At 40.5% G+C, this 12,835-nt stretch overlaps 1 protein-coding gene across 1 annotated transcript; it reads left to right on the top strand.

Moving 5' to 3' along the window:
• On the top strand, positions 1–9,231 carry NIPAL1 (NIPA like domain containing 1). The gene is given in 7 exon segments (XM_065737062.1): positions 1–186; positions 3,563–3,629; positions 3,632–3,820; positions 4,740–4,796; positions 5,339–5,429; positions 6,544–6,704; positions 7,507–9,231. Coding segments are annotated over 7 exon segments (1,206 nt in total). The 5' UTR covers positions 1–150; the 3' UTR covers positions 8,112–9,231.
• Positions 9,232–12,835: the final 3,604 nt, after the last annotated feature.

Raw genomic sequence — 12,835 nt, 5'->3', positions numbered from 1 at the left:
GCCCGCAGGCGCGGGGCAACGGCGGGGCGCGATCGCTCGGTGCTGCGCGGAGATTGCGCGGCGTTACACGGAGCTCTGAACAGGACGCGGCTCGGAAGCAGCAAGCTCTGCTGCCATGAACATCTCTCCCCCCAGGACGGGGCTGCTGCGATGACGGCTGCTTTACTCCGCCGTGACGTCACGCAGGTGTTGGTCGGGGGGTGTGGTGCTGCGAGGGCTCCTGCCGCGGCTGTGGGTGGTGTGAGCGGGGGGGCAAGGAGCTTCGGACTGATGAAATAGTGATAGCAGTTTGGGTGCTTGTCTTTCAGGAGCGGCTTTGTAGCTGTAAACTCGCTTTTGTCTTTTTTTGTGTGTGAGTGTGTGCGTGTTGATGTGAGTGCGGGTATGTCGGGAAGATTTAGACCCCGACGGTCAGGGGTTTTGTAGGGGCGGGCTGGCCCCTCCCGAGTGGGAAAGGTGTGCACCTATTAGGCACGGCTCCTGCCAGCGTGACCTGGCCTGGGAGTGCAGCGAAAGCGGACAGTGATGCATCTAATGGAAGCAAATGGCTCCTGGGATAAGGTGGGAGCAGCATGCTTAGGAAGGGGTGAGGCTGTCGCTACCAGCCTGCGGGACACAGCAGTCTCTGCCTTCTGTGGGGCTGCAACGCTGCACAAAATTATGCTGGGTACGAGCAGTGTGGCTGACCCCTGCCTGTCCACCCCTTGTTGTCAGATGGTATTCAGGTGGCTGAGGAGACACCTTACCAGGAAAACAGGCAGAGGTGAAATCTTGGCCACCTCCACCTTTGGATGGTTTCCTGTAGCTATCAGCCTTGAGTCAGAGCTCCCAGCATTTGTTAATGAAGGAGCGGCCCTGGTGACAGTTTCATGTTGACATTTGGGAGTGGGGAGGAGAAACCAGCTTAGCTACAGAAACCAGCTGCTGTGTGAGCTGCCTTCATTGGGAGCCCATTGACTCCTGTGGCCCTTCCAGAAAACCCTTAGACCATTTGTAATGGGCCACAAACCCACCATAGCTCCTGCATCAGCCTCCTTTTGCTACCTCTCCCTGCATTCTTTGAACTGAAGAATACCATCATTCCTTATGCAAGTGGAAGAAACTGCTTCTTAAAAATAGAAAATCATCTCAGCCTCAGCATAATAAACAGAGGTCATAGCTGCTCAAAGTGACACTTCTCAGCTGGTAGAGGGGACACATCAAGGATCCAGTGTCTCTTTTTAAATGTGAGCAAAGACTGGGTTTCAGAAAACAGACAATCATCCTGTGGCAGTCACTCGGTGACGTTCTGCAGATGTCATGTTGAAATTTTCATTACTGAGTGTCATACAATCTGATGGGGAGCAGAAAACTGTAAAAGTGAGTGGTAGCGTTGTGAAGAAGGGAATAAGCTGCCATTCTTCTACAGGTATATGAGTCTACCGTTCACAAATAGAGTGAGAAGACTGTTTTTTTCTTCCCTGTAGAAACCTAACACACTGGCACAAATACACATTTTACAACCCTGGGTAGATGAAATACCATATTTACGAAGAGTTTTTGTGCTTTCTTTTAATTAAAGGCCATAGCTGCTGCTGCCTCTCCACACAAGGCCTGCTGTGACCAAGCGGTGTTACAGCCATCACCAGTCCTGTTTAGCATCATTGTAAGAAGTTAAGCAATCCACTTAATGCTTTATTCCTTTTCTCTTTCTCTTTTTGAATGCTACTTACTATGCAGCTTTTCCTGTGATCTAGGTACCTCTAACAAATAAAACCAAAACCATGTTACTTTGCAGATGGCTAAAACACTGTAATATTTGTGGATTCTCCTTTCCTGGAGAATTTTTTGTAGAATCTATAGAGACTGTATGGGAGCAGCTAGCCATATATCCAAGTTTTCCTGGATACACTTCTTATTTTCATTTTTATTTTTTTGCCAGGTGACAGTTAAAAATCCATACACCTTACTGGGATTTCTGGATGCTCAGCAGAGGAGTAGCTCTGTCCACATTGCAGATGTTTAGGAAACCCCACATTCCACAAAGGTGATCTGGCCACATGCAGGGACAGGTGACCTATTCAGGTCATGTTGCATTTGTGCTGTATGCAATGGACAACACATCCATAAACAGCTGTGTGGGAAATTCTGTCTGTCAAAATATGCCAACCCTAACCTGCCACTAGGTGTGTTTTTTACTGATATAACTCAAACTGTCAGGGAAACTCTCATTTCTATAATCTAAGTAGACCAATTCAACCAGTTTGATTGAAGTTACATGGCTCAAAATCACATCCTTTTACCGTACTTTCTTCTGTGTCATGTACCTGATTTTCTGTTCTCTTTCTTGTTCATCTACAAATATTTGCTGCAGAGCAGCTAACACCTTTCGTAAAACATATTCAACTCACTCTATGACAAAATAAATTGAATAGGTTTGCTCTTGAGTCTTCATGATCCATGGGATCAAATCTATAGGGACATGCTCAGCTGGGCATGCTGAAGTCAAGAACCACTCAAGTTTGCTGTCAGGCAGAAGAACATAGTGGTATCTTTTAATGTTGGTGTCAGCACTCTCAGCTGCAAATAAAGATATGCTGTCAAACATGATGCCATTTTTAATTCTTTCTATGTTTTACATTTTCCTTCCTAAGCAGTATTAGGTGATTTATCCAAGGTTACTAATTGTTAATCGTGCAATGAAGTACTTCTGACACAACACTAATACTTCTATAGCTTAGGTAGGAAGAGACACATCCTTTTCTATCAAATATCCGAATTTTTTTTTTTCAATGGAAAAAAAGAAAAAGGGTATTGCTGATGATGCCATTTAGCAGGACGATTCCTTCATGTGTCACTTAATTACAGAGGAAGCACAGATTATTTGTTGCATCCAACCCGTTCTGTGAATTACAATGGACTAAGCTTCTGTACCTCTGTTAAACTATATAACTGCTGATTCATATCTTAGCAATAAAAGCTTTCTTTCCAAAAAAGGTTGTCCTTAAAAGCTGTTTCAGCCTTGTTGTATGATCCACACTGTTTGTGTGCTTTAATAATGAAAAACTGAAGCTTCTGTCTAAACTGCTGTATGCTCTGCTGTAGCATTGCTGTCCCTCTGCTGCTCTCCTGTGCAAAATAATTCCTCCTTTTGTTCTTTATCTTTTTCATGGATTTGGCTGTAGGTTTGTGTTCTGGGGGTGTGGTCTCTGCTCAAAACAGAGGAATACTTTTATTTTGAGGTTTCAGGTTAGCTTTTTAGTATTTCAAGTTGAATTGTACTCTGAGAGTAATATTTGATTTCTACATTCCTTGGTATTGTTATAATTACTTGACTGAGCCTATGTAATGAGAAAATCTATATGTAAAGAAAGGCATGTTCCTGTGAATTACAGGAATGTGTGGTGGTCTTGGGACAGAACTGCATATGTTGTGTGGATTTTGTGCTGGCACTCCAGGAGATATCTGCAGGGTCAGAAGGGACAGTGTTCCGGGAGGACATGGAAAGGAGTGAGCAGCGCAGGGTCAGGCTCCTTTGGAGCTGTGCCTGGCAGTAAATGGCTCTCCCTGCTTCTTCCTTCAGGTGCTGGGCTTGGGCTTATGCCATCACACCTGCCAGGTCTGGGGCCAGGCCTACAGTGGGGCCAAATCCTTCCTTCTCCCCTCACCGCTATGGACGGGACTTTCAATGAGACGAGCCTGAGGCCTTCTACACCATTGGGAAGCCGGTACCCAATTGGCCTGGCTCTGGCAGTCAGTTCCAGCATCTTCATTGGTTCCAGCTTCATCCTAAAGAAGAAGGGCCTTCTGAAGCTAGCCACTATAGGAGCCCCCCGTGCTGGTAATCAGCGATCCTGGCTGGGCATGGTTTGATGAATTAATTACCAATCATGCTAGCACTGATATACAACTCTTCCCTGACAGCGGTCAGACACCAAATACAGGTCTCTCTTTCTCCCAGTCTTCAAAAAATCTTTCTCTCTTTTCTTTTTCTTTTTTTCTTTTCTTCCTCCTTTGAGATGGGAAGTCATGAAATGATCATTAGATCTCCTTCACTTTTAAAAGCAAAAAGTGCAATGAGCTATAGAATAAGTACTTATTACAAGAATTTCTAAAGTTAGTACAACCAATCTTCCATTGATGGCAGCAGATGCAGAACTAGAAACATGTCAAGAGCTTTAAAAACCTCTTCAGACTGATCTAATAGCTCCGTTTATGGTATTTACATGTACAGGAGTTATTGTATTAGGAGTTATTTGTTTGTTACATTTATTGCTAAACCTGTTATTCCAGAGAACTGGGTACTTGAAGAAATCATGTAACTGAATGCACAATTTACTTATATTTTGTGCGAGAAAAAATAATGCATGCAGTGACATTTTTATTTGTAATTTCTTTCAATTTAAATAATAAGCAGAATCAAAAGGCAGTTCTTTGTGTAGGAATATAATGAATCTGACATGGGAAGGCACTTTTCTTAAGCTCATTGAGAATCTTAATAAGTTGACACTTCACTTTTTCTTGACACTTTCCCTCTGTGTGTATTAGTCAAAACCATTTCTCACAAATACAAGTCACAAAGCAGCAGAGTGATTAATAAAGCTGGGAGTCATTCAGACAAATATTCACATCACATCCAGATAACATGATGTTTCAGTACTCTATATGACTTGATCCAAATGTGAAGCTGTGCTTTTTTTCATTTGTTAAAATAAAGTGATTTCTCTCTTCTAAGGTGAGATTTTTTTCCCCACTTCCAGGACAGGGTGGATATTCTTATTTGAAGGAATGGCTTTGGTGGGCTGGACTACTTTCAAGTAAGTCACCCTTTATCTCCCAATATAGATAAATGCTACATAAACCAGCTCATTTTTAACAGATTAATTCTCTGCTTTTTTACTCACCTCAGTTAAAAGAACTGTCTTTACAATCATTTTTATGACTGAAACCATTCTGATATCTCAAATATTTTGTTTGCTCTTTGGTGTTCTTTGCAGAACAACAGCCTCTTCTTTAGCATCTAATCTGAAGCAATGTGGTTGATTATGTCCAGTTCCTGTGCATTGCCACTGTTCCTTGCAGGAAGCTGTAGCCAGTGCAGACTGTAGTCATACTGCAGTACACAGTACTTAGGGTGCATATAGTACTTAGTTATGTATATAACTTTCTCCAGTCCTTATTTCCATCGTGTCCGGAAGAGGATATGCAGATACTTTGGAAGCAAGATTTACTTATTTAGTGTAGGGGAAAAAAGATTTTGTTTTATATTTGCTACTAGATCTGTCTTACAAAATATTTATAATAGTATTTCTTTTATTCCCTCTCCTCAACCTCATCCAAAATGTTCTTTTTTCTGCAGTGGGACTAGGAGAAGCTGCAAACTTTGCTGCCTATGCCTTTGCACCAGCAACCTTAATTACCCCTTTGGGTGCACTGAGTGTTCTCATAAGGTCAGTGCAAACTGTAAGCAAACTGATCATTCACTGTCTGAGGGAAAAATAATGTCTTTGGTTAAAAGTAGATACTTTTAATAAAAAAACTAAAGGGCAAATGCAGATAAAAAAGGTTTGTTGTTCCTCAATGGAAAGATCCCTTAATTATTTAGAAATTAATTTCCTGGGTAGAGGGAATGAAGTCTTGTTTCAAAGATTAATACAGGCAGCAGCCTTCCACATATTTTATATGTGTTTCTTATCAGTGTATACCTGGTATACTGCTCATGCACAGTGTTAGAAGGCTGAAACTTATTTCCTCCTAGAGAGATGACGTTTTCCTAGAAGAAACCTTATCCTGTTTTTCAGTAGTGAAAAACGTTAGAAGAAAATATAGTATTCCCCCCTTAAAATGCTTTCAAAAACATTTTTTTGCAACAGGAGTATAATTTTATATTGAGACACATTTAGTATGCATTTTTGGCAGATTCACACTAATCACCTGGCTGGCTGTTGCCCCTCCTTTCATGCAGGTGGCAGTTTTCCAACAGAAGTCTTGTGAGAACTTAACATCAGTGCAAAAAATAAGTGAAATTTGATCAACAGGTTGAAAAACTGTTTGTGAATATCTCTGTTTGCACGTGGCTACACCTAAGGTTGTGCATAACTCTTGATCATGGGCACTCTGGTTGCCTTGTTTGGGTCATGTTATCCTTAGGTTAAATCTTAAACCCACTCAAGAGCTCAGTGAGAGACGGTGATAAGCTGTTACCTAAATTTGCTTGTGTTAGTTCTAATGGCAAATTGAGTCATTTAAATCATTTTATAAGGAAATAAAAGTTCACATGATCAGCTGTAGGTGTCAGAGGACTCTGTGTATGCAGCCCATTCTTCTGACTCAGGCAATGAGCAGCTCCTTAAGGAATTCAGACTATATGCGATCTGGAGGGATCTGTTCTTGGTTGCTGAATTCCCCTAAAACTCCTGATTGATCTTCGTTGTGCAAAACTCCTTGCAATTTAGTTGTTTCAGGCATGTTTTCCACATATCCAAATTCTTTGAATTACTCATATATCACAGATTCTCACATGGCTGGTGGATCTGAACCTTTTATTTCTGTTTTGTCAAACAGTGCTATATTGTCATCCTACTTTTTAAAGGAGAAGTTGAATATTCATGGCAAGTTGGGCTGTCTTATAAGTGTTTTGGGTTCTACAGTCATGGTTATTCATGCCCCGGAGGAGGAAGAGGTTACCTCACTGGATGAGATGGAAATAAAACTGCAAGATCCAGGTCTGTAGACTTAACCTGCTGTATATCATGTCAGACACATGACAGCTTGTGATGTGTTCTCATTTCATTAGATCTATTGGTGAGTGAGTGAATCAGGATATCTAATCAGAATGTCCTGGCTGCAGAACTTTCTTGCGCTGATTGTGCCAGAAGCTCAGAAACCCCTAACACGTTCATGAGCACATATGGCTTCTGCATACATACCATATTTCCCATGGATGCAGGCTTAAAAGGAGTTCATCTTACATGGCTTATTGCAGATTATTCAAATAAGAAATAATACACTGATTCTTCCTGCCTTCCAACCTATCGAGAAGTTCTAAGGCACTACAAACCAAGTTATCTCCTCTTAAAATAAATCACAGCTTTAAATAAGGTTACTTTCAACCACTTCTTAACTTATTTCATTTGAATTGCTGTTCAATTCTAAGTCCCAATTACTACCTTGCTCTATGTAAACAGGTGTTCATACTAATTCAATCAAGTAACCTTGATGGTAGCCCTAGGTACACTTCAAAGAGAATGTGTGTTTGAGAACTGGAAGTATTTCACATAAGCGAGTGTAGAATAGGACAAAATGAGCTAAGTTCAAGTTAGTTCACAAGTCAGGTCATAATTTAAAAGCTCATACAATCAAAAATTAAACATAGAGCTGGCATTTTAAATACAAAGCATGTATTTTGTGTTTATTTTAATGCAATGAACTTGTGCTTCAGTTCTTAGAGATACATTAGGGAAGTTAAACAACTTTTAGCATGTGTTTGAACATAGTCTGACATTTCATCTTTCCTCTTTCATACAGCGTTTGTTGCATTTGCTGTTCTTCTAATGTCTGTTTCCCTTGTGCTGATTTTTCTTGTGGCTCCACGGAGAGGTCCAACAAATATACTGATCTACATTTTAATTTGCTCATTCATTGGTGCCTTCTCTGTCTCATCTGCCAAAGGCCTGGGCATTGCCATAAAAGAAATGCTGGAGAGGAAACCAGTTTATCGGCATCCCCTGGTTTATATTTTGCTGGGAATCCTACTGTTCTCAGTCAGCACCCAGATCAATTATCTCAACAAAGCACTGGACACATTTAACACATCTCTAGTGACACCTATTTATTATGTGTGTTTCACCATGACGGTGATGACATGCTCCATCATCCTGTTCAAGGAATGGAGTAGTATGGACCTGGATGACATCATTGGGACCCTTAGCGGATTCTGCAGCATAATTATAGGAATTTTTCTATTACATGCTTTCAAAAATACTGATATCACCTGGAGTCAGTTGATGTCCAGTGTTGCAAAAGAATCATCACGGCCACACTGCGAGTATGAAAGCTCTCACACTTTACTGGAAAGCATGGAAGACCCAGCTGTGATATACGGGGAAGACAATGTTTTATTCAGTCAGTGAAACTCTCAAGTGATAGTTCCTCATTCCACTATCACGAATTACAGACTCACCTGTATCTACTAGACTTGGTCACTGCTATCCTCTGGAAAACTGTCTATAGATGGAGTTAACTGTGAGCCACTCCTCTTTATACAAGTTGTTGGTATTAATTAATTAAAATGTTCAATACTTGACATGAGGGACAGAAACCTGGTGGTTATAGTACGTCAAGCAGCGAACAAGTTTGTCTATTCTTTATGCAGCATCTCCTGTTGGAGAATTTTAGCAAGAAAGGAATATTTTCCACATCTTGGGATGTTCAGGGTGAAGAACTCTTGCTAGAGGATGCTTGCCAGAGCAATAAGCAAGAGAGCTGGATTCATTAAAAACAACTTTTGATCAGCTGAGATTTATATGCCAAGCAGAACCTCTTCATCAAGTAGGCTGTATAATGTGCACAGAGTAAATTTTTGTGCTTTGGGTAACTTCGTTCTCTGAAGAGAAAGCTCACAGTCTATCTGTAGGAACAAAATGGTTCCTACTGTGCAACAGCTTGCGCATGTCTTTGTCTTGTGCTAAGTTTGATCTTGATGCCAAAGCCATGTACTTCCTTTCTGAAAGATGTTCATGAAACATCTCATTTGTTAATGAATTTTCTTCTATTTTAGTGAGGATTTAGAAGCTATCAAAACCTGAGAAGTGGCTCTAGGAATATCTGCTTGAAGTTATTTCTAAATTGCAAGTACCTTACTTTTCCACTGCAACAGGTTCATAATTGACATAAATATAGGAGGAAGTAGTAATTGTACCAATCACCTAGACCTTATTTCTAAATCCTTGATTGGAAGAAGCAGGAATTCTGTATTTCCTACTGGATCTGGTGGTCTACTTTTATGTATAAATAACAACTACTAGAAAAATAATACTATTTTCTTACAAGGTCAGAAAATCCAAGTTAATGCTTATTTTCATGGTGTACAAGATCTATACAATGTTACAAAGTAAATTATTGATTATCTTTTGTATAAAAACTTTTCCTGGAACAGGTATTATTTTTGAAAGTGTTCATATTTAATAAATGATTTGGAAAAAGTTTAATTTTTACTGAAATTATGATAACGTTTTTCTTATCATATATTATACATGGATTACATATTAAATGATCGGTGTTTTGTAAGCATGAGGAAAAAGGAGAATAATTCACATTTACAATCAGCAATAAAATTGGTTTCAGTAGCACAGCCTATGCACACACACAGATTCAAGATGGAGGAGACCTGGCTGAGGTCCCTGCAGTTCATGTGAATCTGGCTTGACCATGTCCTTCTTTAAGTAGCTTTGACTTCTGATTTTTTTCTGATAGGAAAGAAAATTCTGTACTCTTCTACAAAAGCCAAGCGTGAAATTATCTTTAACTAAAAAGTCCGCAGTGCTCTGCTGCTGATGGAGGGAAGAGCATGAGGAGACAAAAGGTTTTGATTATCTCTTACAGAGTGACTCAATTTGTTCAGATGTGCTATTTTCACACTTTTGTTGCACAGAAAGCATCAGCAAGGAACATTTAACACTGATGATAATATTAGCTGCCAGAAGACAAGGATTTTGTGGAAAAAGATGAGTAGGCAGATGAAATGCCTTCCCATCTAAAGTAGGGAAAGAAAACCAAAGCTGAATATTAGGGATTTTTTTGTTGGGCTCATGATTCATGGACAGTATTTCAGTGAATTTTCAGGTTTTCCAGGCAGCAAAATGAAGGCTATTTTTTAAAGTAATCTGAAGTTTTTGGAAAGATGTTAGAATGGTTAACGACTCAAACAAAGAAAACCTTAAAGGCAATACATCATCAACGAAATTAGGGCCTTTAAATGCTGATATGAAACCATCTTGGTAGTTACTCATTGTTATCATACCTCAGGACAAATGAGCAATTAAAGTAATTACACAGCTGCACTGATTAAGTGTAGGTAAATCAAGAGGACTTACATAGGTTAAATGATCTGCAGGGAGTTTGGAAGGAAGCACATAGGTCATTATTCTCTGTGGCAACCTGCCTTCCCAGGCACACTTAAAACAGCCAAGCCCCATTCAGGTTTGTTCCCAAAGAGTTCTCATTCATAACTTTAATTTCTTTACTCATCATGGCTGTGGCCTGGAGCTCTATCTTTAATCATATACTTAAAGCAAACGTCACCCTCTCACTATTTAAATTTCAGTAAAACCAAACCAGCAAATGCATTAGGAAACTTTTACCAGTGTTTTTTTCCTATAACTGACTCCTTCCCAGCAAGTTTCTAAACTGGATAAGGAGGTTGGCAGAAGAAGCAAGGCTGGCTGATGCATGAGGAGTGGCGCTTAGTTACGTATGTTACCGGGGAGGGAAAGCTGCTCTCAAAAACAAATGGCACTGTAAAGAAACTTGTCCAGACATGCAACACGAAGTTATTACCTGCCAGGAATACTTTTGAGGAAGAAAGTCATTTCATATTCTGGAAATACGTTCCAGTTTCCAGTCATCGATTGAGCTTTTGATAGAAAAGAGGCACATCCTAAGGGGCTGCTGCACAGAAGCTATGACAATTAACTTTTTTTTTTTCCCCTTTCACCCATGATACCAGCTGGCTGCTAGTCTGTTTTCTGATATTTGGCGAGGAAACAGCAGCCAAATTTTTGTCATTGCTAAGCACTCTTAACAACCTTTCACCAGAAAGCCCCTGTATGGGGGTGTCACTGTGCTTCCTTCCGATCTTTACTGCTCTTTTTGTAGAACCTTCAGTTTGGAAAGTCCCCTGAGAATAACACATTCAACCACTCACCTACCAGTACAAACCACACTCCCTAGTGCCACATCCACACATCTCTTTCGTACCTCTAAGTACAGAGACTCCACCACTTCCCTAGGCAGGCCATTCCAATGTCTAACCACCCTCCCCATTATTAAATACTTCCTGATAACCCCTCTAGACCTCCCCTCCCCTGGCACAGCTTGAGGCCATTACCTCACATCCTATCACTCGACACCTGAGAAAAAGAAAATGGCATTCTTCTCACTGCAACCTGCCTTTCAGTAGTTGTAGAGAACCATGAAGTCTCCCCCCCCCCCACAGCCTTCTCTTTTCCAGACCAAGCAGCCCCATAACCTCCTCAGATATCTTATTTTCTATGAACCTCTTTTGAAATACTCAAAGGTTTTTTTATAATAAATAGCTAGCAGATACATATGCCTCTTATCAATGGCATAGGCAGTTCTCACTGTTCACATCTCTCCTTTCTTCTGTTTCAACATGTCTGGGTACTGAGGTACACGAGGAGCCACCACAAGGACCTAAGGCAGTCTGCTGATCTTTTATATGTGGGTGTAGCTGCTTGAGTAAGTAAACATGCTGCACACACCCGACCTTCGTCCTGCCAGACCATTCTTCTTACTGATTAAACACTAATTCCACTGACTCTGAAGCACATGATAGCACTTTTTAATTTATTTACTGTCAGCCTTGTGATATCAGCTATTAAATTCATCCGTGTCAGACTGCTGACATCAGCCCACTCACAATTTGTCCACCCTCCAGAAAGGTGATATTCTAAAGCTGAAGGATTTACTCTTCGAGACCAATGTCTGTCAAAGATGGATGCATATTCACCGTGGGATAACAAACAATGCAAACAAGCAAGGTGCTTCACTGCTTCAAGTACATAAACTTACCAGAGCCCTTTTTTATTGCATAGTACTGTAGTATTACATATTAACTTGCAGTAATACATGCAGCAAAACCAGTTTTACAAGAGCTATAGGAAAGGATTCCTCATATATTATTCAAAGACCCTGAGTGCATTTGTATTGCAGGTACAGTTTGAACTTCTTGTAGAGCATCATCAGCTCTAAAGCATTGTATTTCTCTAATAAAGGCAAACCTGTGGTGAGCTCAAAGCACATTATGGTATTGTATAGGTCTGTATGCAGTAGGAGGTCTGATATGGAATTGAACCTATTAATAATTCACAGTGCAATCATTTTTAAACTACTATTTGTTTTTGGGGTTTTTTTTGTACTGAAAAATCACCAAATTCACCTGCTTTTTCTGTAATACATTTGTATTGAGAGTTAAAAGTTATTAAGAGTTAGAAGTGAACAATAAGCTAACAGGTACAGTTACAGATACTGGTGCATGTCAGGTCCCACAGACACTGAGCTAAAATAACACAAAACACTCCGTTTTATGGCCATCTTCCAGCTTTCTTGTCCATTCACCATTCTGGACACTTGCAGGAGGAAGACTAAGAGAAGTGTGGGCATTTGAGTATGCTGCAGTAATCAAGGAGTGAAAGACAATGAAAATTTCAGGGAGATGTTTGAATAAAATAATCTTTACTTGTTCTCCCTGTTTCACTCAAAATTAGTCTTTACCTATGAGCAGGATTAAAATTCTTCATGAGTGCTGATCCCTTCCAGGTGTTCAGATGTGGATCAGGAACCACCAAAGGACAGCTGCTGCCACCACCCCCTCTGCATGCCTGGATCCCCAGCAACATGCAGTGCAGTGTCTGGGCAGACATCTGTGTGCTGTCCCAGTGGCTGAGTTCTCTCTGAAACTGCACCATTCCTTTGGTACTTTGCAGTGCAAAAGGTCCTGCCATTCAACATGGATTCTCTGGAGCTTTTTCACAGGTTCTCCCACCACTTCTGCTGCTGCTAATCACTATTTCCCTGTGCATGAACCATATTAAGTAACAAATCATTTCTTGCCATA

Source organism: Cyrtonyx montezumae, unplaced genomic scaffold, assembly GCF_038088225.1.
Source record: "Cyrtonyx montezumae isolate F1298 unplaced genomic scaffold, pur_monq_1.0 scaffold_2, whole genome shotgun sequence".
In the NCBI taxonomy this organism is placed as follows: domain Eukaryota; kingdom Metazoa; phylum Chordata; class Aves; order Galliformes; family Odontophoridae; genus Cyrtonyx; species Cyrtonyx montezumae.
This window is presented reverse-complemented; position numbering and strand designations above follow the sequence as displayed.